General features: G+C 55.6%; 1 protein-coding gene across 2 annotated transcripts in view; it reads left to right on the forward strand.

Annotated features, from left to right (window-relative positions):
• Positions 1 to 4,543: 4,543 nt before the first annotated feature.
• EVI5L (ecotropic viral integration site 5 like) overlaps positions 4,544 to 20,858 on the forward strand; it is a 28,609-nt gene continuing 12,294 nt past the window's right edge. For both annotated transcript variants that reach the window (XM_040629419.1, XM_040629420.1), the window contains exons 1-7: positions 4,544 to 4,604; positions 16,046 to 16,229; positions 17,429 to 17,618; positions 18,040 to 18,264; positions 18,353 to 18,427; positions 19,076 to 19,201; positions 20,570 to 20,713. In XM_040629419.1, the coding sequence (XP_040485353.1) occupies positions 16,078 to 16,229; positions 17,429 to 17,618; positions 18,040 to 18,264; positions 18,353 to 18,427; positions 19,076 to 19,201; positions 20,570 to 20,713 (912 nt within the window). In that variant the 5' untranslated portion in view covers positions 4,544 to 4,604; positions 16,046 to 16,077. The remainder of the gene's footprint in view (positions 4,605 to 16,045; positions 16,230 to 17,428; positions 17,619 to 18,039; positions 18,265 to 18,352; positions 18,428 to 19,075; positions 19,202 to 20,569; positions 20,714 to 20,858) is intronic.

Consider the following 20,858-nt stretch of genomic DNA (forward strand, 5'->3'; position numbering starts at 1 on the left):
GCAACAAAAGAAAAATAGATTTATTGGACCTTCATCAAAAGTTAAAATCTCTGTGGGGCGCCTGGGTGGCTCAGTCGGTTATGTGAACGACTCTTGATTTCGACTCAGGTCACGATCTCCGGGTCCTTGGATCAAGCCCCAAGTCAGGCTCCGCACTCAGCATGAAGTCTGCTTGGGATTCTCTCACTCCCTCTCTCCCTCCCCGACTTGTGCACACGCATGCGTGCTTTCTCTCTCTCTCTCAAATAAACAAATAAAATCTTAAAAAATAAAATAGCTATAGTTTTTTTTTAATGAAAAATAACAAGTACTGGCAAGGATGTGGAGAAATAGGAACCCTCACGCGTTGCTGGTGGGACTGTAAACTGATGCGGCCACTGTGGAAAACTCTTTTGGGTCCTCAAAGAACCAAACGCAGAATTACTCTGTGATCCAGCAATTCTACTCCTAGGTAGGTAGCAGAAGAATTGAAAGCAGGAACTCGACTAGATATTGGCACATCCATGTTCGTAGCAGCATTATTCACAAAAACTGGAAGATGGGAACAACCTGCATGCCCATCAACAGAGGAGTGAATAAACAACATGGGAGTCACACATACAATGGAATATTATTCAGCCATGAAAAGGAATAAAGTTCTGATACATTCTACAACATAGGTGAACCTTGAAAACATCATGCTAAGTGAAAGAAGCCAGACACAAAAGGACCAATTACTGTAAGATTCCACTTCGATGAGGTCCCTAGAATAGGCAAATTCATAGAGACAGGCAGTATAAGAGAGGTAACCAGGGCTGGTGGGGACTGGCGGAATGGGGAGTTAGTGTTTAGTGGGGACATAGTTTCTATATGGGGATGATGAAAACTTTTTGGAAATAGCAGCGCTGATCATACAACACTGTGAATGCACTTAATACCACTGAATTGTCTTAAAAAGGGCAAAGGGTTACGTTATATCTATTTTACCACAATTAAAAATTTTCAAAACAGAGGGGCTCCTGGCTGGCTCAGTCGGTAGAACATGCGACTCTTGATCTCAGGGTTGTGAGTTCGAGCCCCATCTTGGGCATGGAGCGTACTTAAAAAAAAAAAAAAAAACACCTTTTTTTTTTTTTTCCCCAAAAAGAGAAAGAAGTCATAATGCCTCCTAAGGTCTAGGCTTAGAACAAGCCCAGCATCATTTCTTTTTTTTCTTTTTTTTTTTTTTTCCCCAAAAAGAGAAAGAAGTCATAATGCCTCCTAAGGTCTAGGCTTAGAACAAGCCCAGCATCATTTCTTTTTTTTCTTTTTTTTTTTTTTAAGATTTTATTTATTTATTCGACAGAGATAGAGACAGCCAGCGAGAGAGGGAACACAAGCAGGGGGAGTGGGAGAGGAAGAAGCAGGCTCATAGTGGAGGAGCATGACGTGGGGCTCAATCCCGTAACGCTGGGATCACGCCCTGAGCCGAAGGCAGATGCCCAACCGCTGTGCCACCCAGGCGCCCCATCCCAGCATCATTTCTGATGCAGTCTGTTGGTCAGAAAAAGTGACAAGCCAGCTCAGATTCAAGTGACAAGAAAACAGACTCCACTTCCTCATAAAAAGAGCTGCAGATATTGTGGGTTTTTTTTTCTCTCTCTCTATGAGACAAATGAGGTCTAGGCTCACACTAGTCAATATTCATAACAAATGAATTTTGAGTTCAAAGTTTAACCCAGGAAAAAATTTTGATTGTGCTAAAATTTGTTATCAGCAAAATACTGAGAGAAGAGTCTTTTAATAAATTCAAATGTGCAAAATTCGACTCTGGAGAAATGACAACCACACACCAAAAAAATCACAGCAGTAGAATTAACAGTTGGTAAAGATTGGACAAAATGAGCCTGATCAATGAATTGAATGTTTCCAAAAAAGAAGGAAAAAAATGTTCCTGATAAAGATTTCAATCAAGTAAAAATGAGCATAGAAAAAAAAAACTGGGAATGGTTTCGCTGCACTAAACAGAAAAGTGATCCAGGAATCTAATTGGCTAAATGCAGTTTGTGATTCAAAAGTATTTTCCAACAGAAATGTGTTGGATTTTTTTTCTGCTGTGCTTATAAAAATGGAATCAAAGTATCCCCAGAATAAAACCATCCTTTGTGTGAAAATGGCAATGTGAGGACAAGAGGGTCAAATGTCTTGTGCATCTTTTCTTGTGTTTGATTTTATTCACTAGACACCAGATGCTGCTAATTTCCCAGGCAAGACCCCAGAAATGAACTGGTCATGACCCCTTTCTGGGGTGCCCTGGACCCCACCCAGACATGTGTCTCTACAGACAGACCCCTCTGTCTCTCAGATCCCTGCTACCAGTCTGGGTTTTTCTGTTCCTCGGAAGGTGTGGCTCACACCAAACTGTTCTTTTCTAAAGGGAACACTAGTGGGGAAAACCTCTGGAAACCCAAGTAAACCCCAAGCCTTTGGCCCTTACGATGGCTTCTCAGTCCCCCACACTGAGGGACCACGGGCAGTCAACATAAAGATTGTCCCTTGCCTTTCACTGGATCCTTACCACGTCCTGGCATTATTCTTACCCTCCTGACTTAACACCCACACTGCATTGCATTTCTAACCACACCCATGAAGGTCTATGGCCCCCTCTCAAGCCCACCCAGAAATCAGGTGACAATGTCAATGAGATTCATTTCAGCTTCATACTCTGCAAATCCAAAGTCACCTTATAACTTTGTCAGGACTATGAAATGCCCAGCAGAGAAGCTGACTTTAAAAGAAGGGAGGTAAAGATCTGTTCTTACAAAAAAAAGGGGGGGGGAGGGGATACGGGCATGTGGGGAGAAGGAATGCATTACATTTATTTTTACCATTCGATTTTTTAGAAATATGTTTTGGGGCTTTTCTTACAGTTCCAGAATTTTAATAGATGCAATGTAGATAGTAAGAGATAGAGAGGCAAAGAGGGTGTGGACAGATTCAGAGTTAGGCAGGGGCAGAGAGAATACACAGTGGCAGAGAGGATGCAGACAGAAGCAAAATGAGGTTGGGACAGTGTAGACAGAAGCAGAGAGAGATGGCCAGGGGCAGGCAGCGAAGAGATGGTAGTCATTGCTCCCAAAACCAGATAGAAGCCCCTAGTATTTAGAAGGTTGAGATCTCAGAGCTTAGAAGGCCCTGACATGCCCCACTCTCCGTCCCAGCCCTCCCACACCCATTTCTGCCTCCCCATTTTCAGCCCCTGTCCTGAACTTACATGCTACTCTCTCGATTCTGTGACAGGGTCCTTCCCTGCCCCACCCCCTCCAGGGCCCATCCCTTGGGGTGGAATCTTGTTCTTTTTGCTAAGTCTTGCCTGCTGTCAGTGACTGACTGTCCCTACATGCTCTCCCCAGCCCGAGTGACACTCCCCCACCCTTTTCTTCCCCGTTGAGAATCTTGGGCCTACCATTCATTCATTTATTCGTCAAGCATTTATACTTAGTTCCCAGGAACCAGGCCCCTGCTCAGCAACGCTGGGGACCCCGGGGAGACCCGACCTAGGCCCTACATCATCCCCCCAACCCCCCAGGTGGGGGGATGGGAGGGCTGTGTAAGCAGTGATGACACAGCCTGTTCAGAGTTTTGATGGGTGAACATTAGGCACTGTGTGAGCCCCGGAGAAGATACTTAACCCGGCCTAGACTAGGTTAGGGGAAGGGCCTGAGCCTTGGACGTGACCCCACCCCCAACAGCCCCGCCCCCAGCACAGACCGGGCTCAAAAATGCGGTCCCATCACCGCCCCCTCAGCCTGCCAACGCCCCTTCTCAGACCCAACCCATTAGCCTCTCCCGTACTGGCCCCGCCCCATTGTGGGTCTAGGTTACGCCCCCTCAGCCCCGCCCCTATTTCATTCAATCCGGCCTCAAGTCCCACCGCCCGGGAGGCTAACCTCAAACCAATATCACGACCCCATTGGCCAGGCAGTTTCACTGCACCGCCTTCCTTCAGTGTTATTGGGTGCCTAGGTGTCAATCTTCTTTATAGAGCCTCAACAGTTGCCAAGGCCGAGATTTGAGGGGCAGATAATAATGGACGGCTCAGGACGTCTTGTTATTGGGCAGAAAGCCCGGCTCTGGGCGGGGCTTAGAGCCAAACGCTTGGCTGCCTCGGTCTGGGGTTCTTCAGGGCCGCAGCCTTCCCTCAGAGACACACCCCTCTCTCCTTGTTATTGGTCCCTCCAGGTGTTGCTCAACAGGATTCCACGTTTCGATAGGCAAAACCATCCGTCTTTCACTGCTTTCCTAATTTCAATTTGCTTCTCTCCTTAGAGGCGGCAACCTTCTGGCCGTAGCCAGGGTCCTCCTCACGGAATGGCTACAGATTGGCCCGGAACCCCGTCACTCCTGGGTGGTGGGCGGAGCCAGGGTGCCTGGGGGCGGTGAATTGGCTGACTGGGCTTCGGGGGCGGGGCAGCCGCTCCTGTCAGCGGGTGAAATGGCAGCGGCAGAACCGGCGGCGGCCGCGGTCCCGGGGGGCGGCTGAGGGGGCCGGGCCGGGGCTGCGGGGCGAGCAGCGCGGCGGGGATCCAGCGGCGCGGCCCGGGACAGTGAGGCTCGGCACGGCGATGGCGGCGCGCTCGGCGCAGGTAGGCAGGCGGCGCGGGCCGGGCCTCCCGGGCGCTTTCTCAGGCCGGCGACTCCGCGCTGCGGCCCGCGGGGGCCAGGCAAGACCGGGACTCGGGCTGCCTCGCCATGGAACCTGCGCTGGGTGCCCTCGGCACTCCCGGCAAGGACCCTGGCCCTCTGCCTTGGGCCCAGGCCCCCGCCCACCCTCGTTCCGGATGCCTCTGGACCCCTCGGGGCTCCTCCCCCGACCCTTCCAGGCGCCCCCTCCCCCATCCCGCCCCCTCTCCAGGGGCCTCCCCCCACCCCCGGCTGTGACCCCCGCCCACCCTTACCATAGACCCTCAGAACTCCTCCTGGACCCTTCAGGACTCCCCCAGCCCCCACCCCGCAGACCCGCCCCCCAAGGCGCCCCTCCCCCCCGCAGGCCCAGGACCCCCGCCCTCCCTCTCTCCGGATCCTTCAGGACCCCTCCCATCTGCAGACCCCTTGCCATCCCATCCCTCCCCTCACTTCGCATCCTGTCTCTGGGCCCAGACCTTCCCCCAGCCCCAAGGCTAGGAGCATCAGAGCCCTACCCCTCCCTTCCAACCCCACAGGACCCTTCCCCTAGCCTCTGTAAATCAGGATTCCCACCCACAGGCCTCCCCTCAGCCTGCTGGCCCATCTCCCACCCCCAGCAACCCCATGCCCAAGGGCACCAGAAAAAATCACTCTTCAGGCTCCTCCCAGCACACTCCAGCAGCTCCACACACACCCCTGAGCCTGACTCGTCCTGAAAATCCACCCTCACCTACTGCTCAGGACCTCCCAACAGATATTCTGAACCCTTCTCAGGGTCAGATGCACACATCTTTCTGAAAACCCCACACTCATGCCTGCATGTCCCCCACCACCACCACCACACACACATCTGGGAGCCAACAGTTCTCACAGAGAGAGATCACCGTGAACCCTCGACAACTCATACTGACAGACACCCTGGCCCCTAACACACAGCCATCGGGAGCCCCCTGATCTGCGAATGGGTGTACACACACACACACACACACACACACACACAGCTAGACACTTGGATCTCCAGCACACACAGAGGAACTCAGACCTCCAACACAGACCTAGACAATTGGGCCCTCCCCCCACACACACAAACACACACTCTCTCACACACAGTACTCCTTTGCACTTTCACACACCTCCGTGGATTTCACCTGCCCAGGTCCTACTGTGGTGCCCAAAGCTCCCAGCTCAGGCCGACTTGAAGACATGCCCCAGGCAGCCAGCCTGCCCAGCCACACCAGCCTCCCAGACCTGGTATCCCCATCGGGGCCCAAAAGGGTGGCAGGGTGACCCAGAATCTCCCAGCACCCCTGTGGACACCTGCCCCAGGCCTCCTCCCCTTTATCCATCTCTCCCTGCTTTGCCCTTCTTCAAAGGGAAGGGCACTCACTCTCCCTCCTACACGGAAGTCTCCCAAAGGGAAGCACCGCCTGCCCCCTGATTTATGCCACCCCCTGGTGGGGAGGGGGAGTTCAGGTTGCTCCTGGCCCAGTCCTGAAGTCTGACCAGACTGGTAGGACCAGCATCCTGACCCCATCTTGCCTGCTGGCTTCAAATGGCAGGGCCAGCACTGTTGCCAGGGGCAGCCCCTGATAGCCCGCATGAGTTCCTTCACCCACGACCAGTGTGTCATGCCAAAATGAAACGGCTTCCTTCTCTCCTGGCATCTGGGACCCGGTGGGGCTGGGTTTGGGCCTGCCAGAAGCAGACAGCTCTTTGTTAAGGAATATTTTCAGAAGGGAAGAATGTGCTGAAGAGGCTCGGGTAGAACACGAGCGAGCAGTCAGCTTGGTTTTTCCCTTGGCCGGGCTTTGATTAAGCCAGAGGACCCATGTCCACCCGTCTTTCCCGGTTATGTTGGTTCTCCCTGCCCGTCCTGCCACCCCACAGCTCTCACCCTCAGGTCCAACCTGTGGGTTCCCCTGGGCTTTTGTGGTCGGCTGCGGGTGGTTTGAAAGGAGCTGCAGGTGGCTTGGCCCTGGCACAGGGATGAGGAAAGGAGATCACAGAACTGGCGAGATGGTGTGGCCAGGACCGCAGGGAGTGAGGAGGAGCCTGCGTCCCGCCCGTGCAGAATCCAGATCAGTCCAGCCCCAGCACTGCCTGTCTGGGCTCCTTTGAGCCACACAAGCATGCCTGGAAAGTCCCAGAAACGCAAACCCAGGCTTCTTTGTGGATATTCAACCAGTGGACTCCAGACGGCCCTGGGAAGAAGCACCTATTGGCTCAGGGCCTCAACTTCTCTGTCTGGAGAATGGGGGAATAAATCCTTAGAACCTTGTTTTGTACTGCAGGGGAGCCAGTGAGGTTAGGATGTGATCCTGAATGTCCCTTGGGCACTGTGTGGGAGCGGTCAGTGGGGTCCAGCAGGGCTGCCGCCCATCTATGGGTGCTAGCAGAATCATTGGCCGCCCTGGTCCCCTGGTTGTCATTAGTTGACGCCTCACTGGATAATGGCCATCTCTCTGTGGCCAAGCTGCAGCTCAGGAAGCCGGCTCAGTTGGGGGTTGAGAGATGGTCTGTTGTGGGATTTGTGGCCACACAGAAGCCTCCCGTGGGGATGGAGGGTAGGAGGGGGCCTACTTGCTGGCAATGCCCTCACCTCGCGTACAGCTCTGATGCATAGACCCGGGTGGGGAGAGGCTCGTTCTGCCCACTTGCTGAAGGGAGGAGTGGATGAAGACTCCTGAAGGTCACGAGGCACACCGGAAACAGTCTCCACAGCCTCCCCAGGGTGGGCCCTTGTGCAGATGCAGTGGGGCCAGAAGGCTCTTCAGAATAGACTATGAACTCCTCGGGCAAACACGAGAAAGCTCCTGGGGAGGGCTTGGGAACAGTATTAGTGCACTTTTACCCAAGGCTGGGGGTAGAGGCCTGTGTCTTTGTATATGCGCTTTGATGGGTGCAGGGGGGTGAGGCAGAGAGTGATCTCAGTTTCCTCTGGCAGAATACAGATGCTGATTGTTCCAGGTGAAGCCCCACCACGTGCTAGGAACTGAGTCAGGTGCTGGGGTCTGAAGGAAGGTCACACGTGGTCCCGCCCCGCCTCTAAAGACCCTCTTGGCACACCCTGATCGGGCCCATCCCACATGCCAGGCCCTGTGCCAAGCACATACTATCTCATTTAATCCTCCAAACCAGCCGAAGGAACCACGATTCCAGCGTGTGCCCTCACCATCACGTCCTGCTGCTCGTCGTGTGGAAGCATGAGACAGAATTTCGCACAGCATGCTGCGGGAGCACAGGAAAGGGTCCAGTGCATCCCCGGGCCATCAGGGAAGGCGGCACAGGGATGACATAGAGGCCCAGAGAGGAGCTCACCGGGCAGGCATGGCAGGGAAGGGCGTTCTAGGCAGGCAGAGTGTTTGGACAGAGGCCCACAAAGCAGGAGAAGCGTGGTGCATTCAGGGAGTTGTGCCTTGTTTGGTGGACCTCATCCTGTAGGCCCTGTGTCCCACGATCCATGGGGCACATACCGTGCGCCCCTCCCTAGGAAAACGGACCCATAGTTGGAGGAACTCAAGAGAGGCAGCAAGCCCACCCTGCCTGGGGGCGTCTGTAGCACACATGTTCCAGAAGTCAAGCAGTGTCAGTGCAAGGAGTGAGAACAGACTCACCGCAGCCAGGGGAGAGATTTATCTTTGAAGGGCCTGTCGGTACAGCTCACCTGCACTTTTCTTGCCTTGCTCAGCATGCTGTGATGTGTTGTGAGATCGTTTCATTGAGGTGCGTCTCCCACACCGCCAGCCCACTAGTCCCACAAGGGCAGGAGCCTGTCCTTTTGTTCACGGCAGAGTCTCAGGCGAGTGTAGGACACATAGCAGATGCTTAGTAAATACTTGCTTCGTTTTAGGATCTGACAGTCTTCCCTACCCACCCACTTACGAAAGACGGCCTGGAGCTCTTCCACAGAAAGAGGTTGACCCATCTGCCTCAGAGAGCTCCCAAAGGCAGGGTGTACCCACCTCATCCCCTGCCCCCGGCCCAGCGACTTTGCCACTGACACAGGCAGCAGAAAAGATACCATCTTGGCTTTGAAGAGCCAAGAGCCTTTGCAGGATGCCCCTTCTCTTATTCCCCTGTCCTGGAAGGCTTATAAGGGCTTTCAGTTTTCTCCCTTGTCATTCTCAAGGACCTAAAATATAGAGAAATGCGGGATTTGCCAGGGTTGAGACTGTTTCAGTGGCAGAAAGGAAGTTGGTGATGATACGGGGTAGTAAACATTTTTTTTTAGGTCAGAAGGGATTCCATAGGCCATAAGGGTCTACCTATCAGATTTTAGTCTGAAGGTATTTGCTGCTGCTATTATTTCCAATAATGATAATTAAGTTTCACTGCATTTAACCTTTAAAGAGGGCCACCCCATTGGGGGTGCCTGCTGGGGAGAAGAGGTTTTTTTATTCATTCCACAAATATTGGATGTCTGATGGTGTGCTAGACTCTGGGGATCCAGTGGTGGCTAGACAGCCCCTGCCCACATGGAATATTCCATCCAGCAGGGAACAAATACCACAGACCAGCTGCTGTCCTAAGCACTTGACAAGTTTAGCTCAGATCTTCCTCCCAACAAGACCTGTGAGGCAGGTACTCTCATTAGCCCTGTTTTTGGATGAAGAAACTGAGGCAAAGTGTATCACAAAGATATACAGAACAGGGGAGAAGTGGAGGGCAGACAGTAAGCTCTGAATTCCAGTTGCTGTCCTTGATATCCAAGCTTACCCATTGGTTGCCCACCCCTCAGCAAGGAAAAGGACCCAGACACCAGGCCATTTCCCCCGGAGTTGGAGCCAGCCAAGACCCTGGTGGTCTGCTGGCCCACACTGACAGTTCTGGCAGGCTGGGCATAGGGGGTCACATGGCATTTCCTGAGGTATCTGGTTCAGAAATGAGTCTGTGTCCCCCATAATCATTACAGGTAGGGGATCGGAAGTGGCGGGGGGGGGGCGGGCGGGGCGGGGAGTTAGGGACCCAAACTGAAAGGAAACTTGGGGTCTTTATTCCGGCCTCTGAAAATGCCAAGCTGTGCAAGACGGCACACACACACACACGCTCCCTCCCTCTCCCCATTGAGAAGTAATGACTGTGCTTTACTGAGCGCAGAGTAAATTGGGCAGTCGTGTTTTATGTATATTGTTTCTAAAGTAATGCAGAGAGAGTGGCAGCACGGAGGATCGATTTAGGGCAGAGGCTTTGGAGTCAGAAATCCAAGTGCAAATCCTTTTTCCCCTGCGGCCTGGTTCGGGGTTCCTATGAGTGTCCCGCTTGCTACGGGACCTTGCGTGCATTACAGCTGGCCTTTACTTTTCTGTCTATGCTGATACAGAATCTTTGTTTTAAATTAATTTTTTTAAGATTTATTTATTTATTTATTCGACAGAGATAGAGACAGCCAGCGAGAGAGGGAACACAAGCAGGGGGAGTGGGAGAGGAAGAAGCAGGCTCCCAGCGGAGGAGCCTGATGTGGGGCTCGATCCCAGAACGCCGGGATCACGCCCTGAGCCGAAGGCAGACGCTTAACCGCTGTGCCACCCAGGCGCCCCTGTTTTAAATTATTTTTAAAGTAGAGTTTATTTTTTAGAACAGTTCCAGATTTGCAAAAAAATTGAAAGGATAGTAGAGATTTCCTGCAGACCCCACACCCAGTTTCCCCAATTAGTAACATCTTCAGCTGCTCTGGCGCATTTGTTACAACTAACAGGCCGACGTTGATGCATTAACTACAGTCCACACTTTATTCAGATTTCCTTAGTTTTGCCCTAATTTCCTTCTTCTCTTCCAGGATCCCATCCTGGATCCCACATGACATTTTGTCATCAAGGCTTCTTCGGCTCTCATGGCTGGGATAGTATAGTTTCTTAGACTTTCCGTATGTCTGATGACCTTGACAGATTTGGGGAGGACTGGTCAGGCATTTTCTGGAATGTCCCCTGATCTGGATTTGTCACATGTTTTTTTCGTAGTTAAACTGGGATGATGTGTTCTGGGGAGAAAGATACAGAGGCGACATGCCCTTGTCAGCTCATCATAGGCCCACGCTCTCAATGTGACTTATCACTGTTGATGTTGACCTTGATCACTTGGCTGAGCAGCCCAGAAATGTTTGTCTTCATTCATTCAGCAAATGTTTATTGAGCACCTACTAAACTTCAGATGTGTTAGGAGCTTGGAGTAGAAAATTAAGAAGATAAGCCCTTGCCCTCAGAATGTTCATGACCCAGTAGGGCAGGCAGGCCTGTATAGAAATAATTGTCATGGATTGTGCCCTGGGCTCAGGTGTAGGGGTAGGTACTCTCAGAGAGAGAGAGAGGGGAGTGAGCCAGCATGCTGGAGGTGGGGGTTGAGAGGAACGATTTCACCAAAAAAAATATTCAAACCAGGTGTTGGAGGATGACCTTCCAGCAAGAGGGAACAGCATGTGCGAAGACACAGGTAGGAAGAAGCAGGTGGTCCTGGGGGACTGAGCATCGTGATCTTGGGGCTGGTATGAAGGAAGAGGCAAGGTTGGCAGGGCTGTGTGCACCAGGCAAAAACATCTGGGCTCCATCTCCAAGTAGGGAGTGGTTGCAGGGTTTGGGCAAGCAGCAGGGCTGTAGCGCCAGGCTTGGCCTGAGCAGGTGGGCAGCACCATGGACCCAGCGAGTCCCGTCTGCAGCAGGAGGTGCTGGCTCTAGTCAGGAGAGTGTTGAGTTTAGGAAGCCTCTCCCCACCAGGGACCAGGAGGGTCTTCCTAAAATGCAAGCCCAGCCAGGCTCCTGCCTGAGCCCACAGGGCCCTGCGGGGGTCTGGCCCCTGCAGAACTCTCTAGTCTTTTCTGGAGTGGCATGCCTCTCTCCTGCTTCTGCACCGCGCTTCCTCCGCCAGCCCAGCCCAGCCCTTATCATCTTTTCCTCTTAGCTATCGTTCACATAACATAAAATTCACCCTTTTTAAGTGAACAGTTCAGTGGGTTTCAGTATATTCACAATGTGGTACAACGGTCATCACTGTCTAGTCCCAGAACATTTCATCCAAGACAGAAAACCTGGATGCAGCTTCCCCCGTTCCCCCCACCCCCCAGGCCCCAGCCCCTGGCAACCACTACCCAACTTCCTGTCCCTGTGGATGTACCTATTCTGGACATTTCCTATCAGTGCCGTCATGTCACTTGTTATGGTTTGTGTCTGGCTTCGTTCACTGAGCATAATGGCTTGGAGGTTCATCTACATGGCAGCGTGCGGCAGAGCTTCCTTCCTTTTTTATGGCTGAATCATATTCCAGTGCATGGATGGACCACACTGGGTTTATCCGTTCATCCATCAGTGGACATTGGATTGTTTCCACTGTTTGTTATGAATGACGCTGCTGTGAAGAGTCACGTACAAGTTTTCATGTGGACGTATGTTTCCCATTCTTTTGGGTAGATATCTAGGAGCAGGATTGCTGGGTCATATGGGAACTCCATATTTAACTCTTTAGGGACCTGCCAGATGGTGTTCCGCTCTATCTGTTCTTTGAAGCACGTCTCTCAATCTGTAAGAGAAAGCTTGGACGATGGTTTCTCACTCTCTACACCCCGTGTGCTTGGAGGGCAGCGGCTCCGTCGGTCTTTGCTCAGTGTGGTGCCCAGCACCTGGTAGGCATTCAGCAAGCATTGGTGGGTGGGCAGGTGGGTTCAGTTCCTCAGATATTTCTCAAGTCCTATGTTGTAGGCTCAGTGTGGGGCACCACAGTAGCGGGAACCCAGACAGGGACGGTTCTTGCCCTGGTGGGGGATCTGACGGAGACATTCGGGAGCAGGTGGGCAATCTTAGATGGTGCTCAGGAGAAAGGCCAAGCTTGGAAAAGGAGGCATATATGTGGTCACTGAAGCCTCGAGAGGGAGGTGAAGGGCATGAAGGGACAGGGGCCGAGGCAGGGCCTGTGGAGGAGGGGTGCCATGCAGGAGGCCCTGGCAGAGAAGTAGGAGAGCAGCCAGGAGCCCAGCCTCTCTGAAGCTAGCTGCAAGAGGACTTCAAGAAGGAGGAAGCATGACCGGCAGTGTGCAAAGACCCCTGAGAAGGAGAGGGAAAGGGCGGTGGAAACCGTGCAGCAGCTGGACCTTCCTGCCCCTGTGCCCCTGGCCCCAGCTCACTGGCAGTCTCTTCCCACCCCTCCGGGTTGGCTCAGCCTCATAAGCCATGGGCCACCCTACGGGGGTGTGGAGGGTGGTAGTGCCAGCAGGCACAGGGGTAGGTGGCCCACTGCTCACCCTGCAGCGTCCAGGACCCCCTTTAAGTGGCTGAGATAGAGCAGAGGCAAAGGGGATTGAAGTTGAGGATGCTGAGAGGCTGGGACCTCAGCTCTACTGGGCCTGTGCATGGACCTCAAAGAACTGTGGCCCCTCAGCACTCGAGGGCACCTGCCTTATCTCTGTGTCAATACCCAACCAGCAAGGGTAGGTTGGCTCTGCAGGTGGTGTCTTACCAGGCCCTTTCTCCTCCATATCCCTGGGCCTAGAACAGTGAGTATCAGGGAAGGAACGGTTGAGCCAGTAAGAGTTGCGGCGCTCTGGAGGGGACGCAGGGCCACCCACAGAGCTGGGAGAGCAGCAAGCCAGTGTCCATCCCGATCTACTCAGTCCCAAGGGTGGCAAGATCTGGTCAGTGCAGGAAGCGTGTGTGTGTGTGTGTGCATGCGAGAATATGGGTGTGAGGTGGTGTGGATGTGTATGAGTGTGCATGTATCTGAGTGTGTGTGTGTATATCCATGTGTATGGGTGGTGGGTGTGTGGGTGTGAGAATGCATGAGTGTGAGTGTGTGAGTGTAGGTAAGTATGTGTGGGTGTGGGAGTGTCAATTACATGACTGTTAGTGTATACAAGGTATGAGTGTGCGTGTCTGTGTATACGTGTGCATCAGGGGGATGGCTTCCAGGGCCAGGCCGTGTTTAGTCTGACGATGAGTCAAGAGAAAGTTCCTGAGGGATCAGAAGGTTCTGCCTCTCAGACTGCAAATTTCAGCCTTATGTATTGAATCACTTTTATTTCCTGTATGAAGTACACATTAATATGTGATAAACAGCTGAACCAACTGCTAGTGGCTGGCCCCCGGCTGTGTTTTTAAATCAGAAACCCAGAGTTGAACCATTCTCTTGGGCACTTTGGGGGCAGCAGCGGGGGTGCCAGTCCACTCCAAGGCTTGGATCTCCTGGGCTCAGCAAGGAGACAGTGGGCCCAGACCACTACCCTGGCCACATATGGTCTCTTTCTCTAGAGCCCCCACTGCTCCCCCGACCCAGCTGTGCTTAGGAGGCTCCAGTCCTCGCCTCTACCACCTCTTCCTCACCTCCCAAATCCGACGTTCAGAAACCCACACTGCCTTCCCAGGCCGTCCCTGCCCAGAGAGATCCTTCTAGGTCAGCACTTCCTGTCCACAGCCCGTCTCTGCCCTGGCTGGTCACAGACTTTGACCTTGTAGTAGGCCCCAGAGTGGCCCCCACTGTCCCTCTCTCCGGAGAGATTAACTCCTGGCTAGATGGTGCACACTGGCTTGGTCCTTGGGCTAGTCATCCCTGGCCAACTAGGCGATGGGAAGAAAAGGTCTTCCAGTTCTGCTGGGATTTGCATCCTAGAGTTGTACGGCTCACCAAAGCCAGAGCCCTCGGCACCCAACAGATCCGGAGAGCCTCTGGGAGCCAAGAGGCAGCACCAGTGGCCCCAAGGAGCCACAGAGACCAGGGAAGGGAGGGTTCTGGGCCCCTTATAAGGTGGAAGAAGAATGATACCCACCTCCCCCGCCCCCCATGACAGGGCAGCACAAGGGGAGGGAATCAAATGCATGGCCAAAGTCAAGCCCAGCCAACCTGTGGGCCCTCAGGTGTTGGTTGGGCTCTGAGTTTGGGCTGTGAGTAGGTGCCCAGTGACCTGACGGCAGGTATGAAATGGTCTACTGTTGTCCTGTCGTCATCCTTCTGTGCCCAGGGGGCCGGATGTCCCCTCTCCATGGACTGGACAAGGGCTGCCCTGTGGGCTGAGCTGTCAGAGCCAGGTCGGGTGGGGTCCAAGGGCCATAGTAGATTCCTGGTTCAGAGTATGCGGGAGAGGAGGTGGGCATGAAGGAGCCATCCAAGGCGACAGTGAGGGGAGCAGCATTGTCTTCCTGCCTCCACGGCCCTGGAGATACCCATCTTCTTAGGCCCTTGATGCTAGTCTGGGCTTACCAGAGGCATGACTGAGTAGAAGGAACACCACCCCCAGCCCCTGCCTCCGCTCCCCTAGCCATTCCCAGCCCTTGAAACTTCCCACCAGGGTGATGCCAGCTTCTGCCCGCAGTCCCCACACTAGGCATTCCAGAACCCTGGAGCCCAGCTAGACCTTGGCCCTGGCCCTGGCCCTGGCCCTGACCCGGCAATGAATAAGAATGGCCAGCAGCGAGGGAGAGAGCAGTCATTAAGTATCAGGCACTGTTCTCCCATGTTACATGTGGTGGCATGCTCAGTTCTCACAGCCACCCTCTGAAGTTGGTCCTGTATGATCTTCAGTCTTTGGAGATTCAGAGAAGCCAAGTGACTGGCCCAAGGCCACACAGCCAGTTAAGGGGGACCCATGGTTCAGACCTAGGTTCGTTGGAGTCCAGAGCCTTTGCTTTCGGCCTGATGCTGATCTGCCTCTCTTGAAGCTGGCAGAAAGCAAGAGGCCAGTGTTCTTGAAGCCCCCAGGAGGGTGGGGCCAGACCATCCCCAAGAAGAACAGGACAAATGGGCCTGGCACCCACCTGGCACACAGCAGGCTACGGTTAGGATACTGATGAGAGCTCATGGCTCTCACTCTGCAGCCACTGGGGCAGATTCCCAGCACTTCGACGCATCCATCCCTGGCTTCCCAGCCCAAGAGGAGTCGACTCTTCCGGCCGTTGGCAGCAACAGACAATTAACAGTAGAGAATAATTGCTTCTGGCTGTGCCAGCAGCCCACTTTGGTTGATGAGACGGGGAAGGTCAGATGCTGAGGCGGGGTTCCCAGGACCAGCCACAGCCAGGGACAGGGACCAAGGCTGTCAGGAAGGGCCACTGCAGCAGGGGCTTCTGCACCCCCAAGGTCTAAGTGACAGGGACCCTTGGCCCCTGGCCCTGCTGAAGACTCAGGAGTGTCAAGCTGAGACTTGGCCTTCATGCCCAGGGACAGCAGGGCATGGCTCGGGCCCTGGCTGTGGTCCTTCTGTCTCCATCCACGCAGCTGGACACAGGCAGGGATCCTGGTAGCTAGCGTCTGGAGTAGAAGGACCCAGCACGGCCATCGGCTGGGCTGGAGTGTGTGGGGATGAGGGGCACACCGAGTGGACGGAGCGGTGATCGGAAGCCCTGAGCAGCAGGCTCAACTGGCCTAGAGCCGGCAGGACAGGATAAGGCGCCCCACCTGGTGCTGACCAACATGTGTCTCCTGTCCCCAGACAGAGCTGTGACCTGGCCCTGCTCGCAGCTGATGAGCCTGCCCGCCATGGCGAGCCCCACTCTGAGCCCCGACTCCTCATCCCAGGAGGCCCTGTCTGCCCCCACCTGCTCCCCCACCTCTGACTCCGAGAACCTCAGCCCTGATGAGCTGGAGCTGCTGGCCAAGCTTGAAGAGCAGAACCGGTGAGTTGGGGCCTGGGGGATGGGGAGCAGCCTCAGGGGTGCAGCCTGGGCCCCAAACAGAAGTTCCTGGTGGCCCCGTCACACTCAGAGCTGGGCTTGGCCCTGGGCAAAGTAACAGCTCCCACCAGAAGCTTGACAGGGGCCATGTCCTATTGTTCTCTCACCCCTGGATGAACAGACAGTTTCCCCATTCAGATGAGACCAGAGTTTCAAGAGGTTGTGTGAACCTGGCCTTCGCGGACTGAGCCTCTGTAGGAGGGAAGAGCAAAGCCTCTGACTCTGAGCCAGGCCTTCCCACCTTTCTCCTCTGGCCCTCCCCCGGTTTTAAAATGTAGGCATTGTTATTATATTCAGATATGGCAGGGACAACAGGTGAAGAGTTTGTTACTCACGGTCCCTAAGAGGAGGGGGTGCACCACACCATGTGGGGCTAAACAAGAAAGCACCAGGGTCAGTCGGGGGCAGAGGGAGTGAGTGAAAATGTGAGCAAGAGCCTTTGTTGTAGTTTCTGCAGGAAGGAACAGCAAGGCCGTGTGAGCAGCTATAAAGCTGGCCGGTTTAAATAATCTCAGCCGGCCCTGGGGTGGGGGCTAGCCCTAGTTGTCTGGCACCTGGCCCTGGGGGGGTCAGAGCAGGGGAGGTAGTTGGTTTGTGGGTTCTAGATTGGCTGGTTTGCATAGGAAAGGTGCACTGGCACGTAAGTCCTTAACCATCTCTAGGAATCTGCTAGGCCTGCGGGGCAGTCCCTTCAGGGTCAGCGAGGCCCCAGATGTCAGAGCTGCAGAAACACGGTAATACATCTGCTCGCCAGCTGGCTGCCCCCAGCCAGTGGCTCACCCTCTCTACACCTGGTCTGTTAAAGCACAGATCTTAACAAAATCTGCCCTGCTCGGTTGATTCAAGACTAAGTCCACTCACATACATGCTTCTCAGCCCAGTGTTGGACACAGAATGGGACATGGGAAAGCAGCCTCTCCAGGGATCCAGGAATAAGGATGCAGCTTAGAGAGTTTAGGGCACCGGCCAAGGTCATTCGGCAAGAACAATTTAGACCCAACCCCTGGCGGCCTCCGGGGCTCCTGAGAGGAGGGGCCGGACTCCCCAGCGGCGCCCTGGCCCCAGGATATCACTAGAGACCAGGGGCTGGGGCAGGAGGTGCCCGAAGTCTGGGCCCACCTCCACCAGCCCTCCATGCCCAGGCTCCTGGAAGCCGACTCCAAGTCCATGCGCTCCATGAACGGCTCCCGGCGGAACAGCGGCTCCTCGCTGGTGTCCAGTTCCTCGGCCTCCTCCAACCTGAGCCACTTGGAGGAGGACACATGGATCCTGTGGGGCCGGATCGCCAACGAGTGGGAGGAGTGGCGCCGCAGGAAAGAGAAGCTGCTGAAGGTGGGCGGGGCCTGTGGGGCTGGGCGGGGCCACCTGGGCCACCTGGGCCACCGGGGCCACCTGGCCTCCAGCAGCAGCAGCCGGGTCTTCCAGGGCCAGAGGGCAGAGGGTAGACGTGGAGATGAGCCTTGCCAGGACATGGGAGGGGTGAGGTGCGGAGTGAGGATGGGGAGGCAAGTGGCTGTCACACTGGCGTCTCAGGTACCCGGCTGTCTCCTGCCCTGCTGTGTCCCGTGACGGATTGGGGACAGCACCTGAAGCGGCGTGCATTCTGTTTGCCGCACAGTGGCTCAGCCAGCTCTGGGCTGCGGGCGAGGCAGAGGCCAGTGCCGTCCCAGGGGCTGGGCTGGGTGGCCGTGGGGAGGCTGCCCTGGGACAGGGTCCAGCCCAGCCTCCTGCCCCCGCCCCACCCCACTGCCAGGAGCTGATCCGCAAGGGCATCCCACACCACTTCCGGGCCATCGTGTGGCAGCTGCTGTGCAGTGCCACAGACATGCCCGTCAAGAACCAGTACTCAGAGCTGCTCAAGATGTCCTCGCCGTGTGAGAAGCTGATCCGCAGGGACATTGCCCGCACCTACCCAGAGCATGAGTTCTTTAAGGGCCAGGACAGCCTGGGCCAGGAGGTCCTCTTCAACGTCATGAAGGTGAGGCCCGGGTCCTTCGGGCCTCCCCTACCCAGGCCCCTGCTGGCGCAGAGGGCCCTGGCTGTGATGCGTGTGTGTTCCCTTGCAGGCATACTCCCTGGTGGACAGGGAGGTGGGCTACTGCCAGGGCAGCGCCTTCATCGTGGGCCTGCTCCTCATGCAGGTAGGTGGCTGGGGCCGGCCTTGTAGCAGGAGCCAGCCCGCCTTGGGCTCTGCCCCCAGGAGGTGGGCAAAAGCAGTGTTCCCTCCATCCAGGGTCCTCCTAGGGCCAGAGCTTCCCTCCCCATCCACCTACGACTTCTGCCAGTCTCCAGGCCAAGCCCCCAGTGGGTGGGCATAGTGGGGCCGGCCACCTGCACCATCCAGGGGTCAGAGGGGCAGCTGCCCTGACAAGTCACCCCGGGGCTAGAGCTCAGGCAGGGGGCTTAGGTTAGCCAGTGTGGTGTTAGTTGGGCTGAGGGTTTCCTCCAGAGAACCTAGCAGACTCAGGAGGGGGAAATGGAGACAGCTGGGGGCAGGGGGCCAAGAGGGTGTCTCACCTTGGGCTCTGGAGGTGGGCAGACACGGGCTTCAAGTCCCAGCGCCACTGTTTCCTACCAGGCAGCCTGTGGCAGGTGACCTCAGCCTCAGGAGGTTTCCCATCAGTAAAACCCAGGTGACGCTACTGACCAGAGGCTTGTCCTGAGGGTCCAGGCCGCCCACACAGTCCCTGTCCTATAAATCTAAATGGAACAGAAGCGGGCGAAACCCTGAGCACCAGGGCCATAAGAAGAGCAGCAAGCACCCCCTCCCACCCTGCCTGTCCCCCCAGATGCCTGAGGAGGAAGCCTTCTGTGTATTCGTGCGGCTGATGCAGGAGTACCGCCTGAGAGAGCTCTTCAAGCCCAGCATGGCGGAGCTGGGGCTCTGCATCTACCAGTTCGAGTACATGCTACAGGTGAGCGGGGCTGAGTGGTCAGCCCGCACCCACAGGTGCTAACCTAGGGCATCCCCATTTTCATCTCTGAGAATCCCAGGGCCGAGAAGTCACATGCAGATGTTCCAGCTCATAAAGGGGTCCTGTGCCGACGAGGCTGTGGGGTACTGCCCCAAAGCGTGCTTCCGGGGATGCGGCAAGGGCCACCCATTGATGGAGGGGGCTCCTGAGAGCATGGGGCTCCCAGAGCTGCTAGGGCAAGAGGGGTCAGGCCGGATCTTGTCGGGTACACCCCCGGCCCCCTCCCTGTCTGCTTCCCAGTGTGGCGGAAGGAGGGAAAGTGTTGTCTGCCTGCCTTTGCTGATACTGGAGAGCAGCCGTCTCTGTTTATAAATAGCAGCCCCCGCAGGGCCAGCCCCTGGCTGGCAGACAGAGACGGGGCGTGCGTGCCTGCGTGCGTGCGCGTGTACACACGCATGCGCACCCACGGCCTGCTTCAGAAGCTGATCGCAGGTGGGGCTGTGTAGCTCCCAGTAGGGAGTGAGCAGGGAAGTACTATGGCTTGGGGGGACCACGTAGTGTTGGCAAGCAGGTGGCCCAGGCCACAGAGGAGAAGCCACTCACCCAGGGCCAGGTAGGCAAGGGCCATCCACAGCAGAGTAGGGGGAGAGAGAACCCCTGGCTGCGGGACGAAGCTCCAGGGCAGGCGGGGAGACAGCCCCAGAGTCTGCTCTCTCTTGGTGAAGGACATCCAGAGGCTCCTGTCACCTTGTCCAGCCTCAGTTTCCCCAGATTCTGTCCCTTTTCAGCAGTCTGAAGTTCAGGCCCATCAGACAGGCATCCCCTGAACACTGCTGGGCACCAAGCATGATGCCCAGCGGGGACGGGAGGTGTTGTGGGTGGACACAGCAACCGGCAGGTCACAAAATATGGGATGAGCTGCAGTGGGCTCACACCCCACCCCACCCCTCGCTCTCTGGCTGAACTTGGGGAGTTACACAACCACATAACCATCCTCCTCCCCCCTCCCCCCAGCCTTAGACGCTCCCTCTTGAGGCAGTGGTGAGGATCACATAAGGGGTTGTGCCAGTGTGGGCTCTGGGTGTATACCGAGCCCCCACCAGCTGCTGCTACTCCTGCCACCCCTGCCTGTGTCCGCACCTTGTGCCAGTCAGCAGTCTCGGGTGCTTCAGCCTCACCCAAACACAGTGCCAAAGGTGCACAGAGGAGGGGAGCCATGGGCCACCCAGGCCGGGCCAGGAAGTCTCCCTGGAGGCTGGGGCACCAAGGCCTCACACTTGCAGGTGAAGGAGGCCTGTGGGCAGGGCCCGCTGTGCCCATCAGCCTCCTCACGGTACCTGGCCTCCTCCTCCCACCCCCTTGCCCCAGGAGCAGCTCCCGGATCTGAACACCCACTTCCGCTCCCAGAGCTTCCACACATCCATGTACGCCTCATCCTGGTTTCTCACACTCTTCCTGACCACCTTCCCGCTACCTGTGGCCACCCGTGTCTTTGACATCTTCATGTATGAGGTGAGGACCCTAAACACCCCTTCCTCCCCAGATACCCGGCATGGGAAACAAATCCCAGCCAGGGCCAGGCTAAGGAAGGGCCAGGGCTTGGCGGGGGGCATGTCAGACAGCCCCCCCACTCCCCCGCCCTGGGAGAGCAGGACCG

Source organism: Ursus maritimus, unplaced genomic scaffold (genome assembly GCF_017311325.1).
Source record: "Ursus maritimus isolate PB19 unplaced genomic scaffold, ASM1731132v1 scaffold_14, whole genome shotgun sequence".
Classification (NCBI taxonomy): Eukaryota; Metazoa; Chordata; class Mammalia; order Carnivora; family Ursidae; genus Ursus; species Ursus maritimus.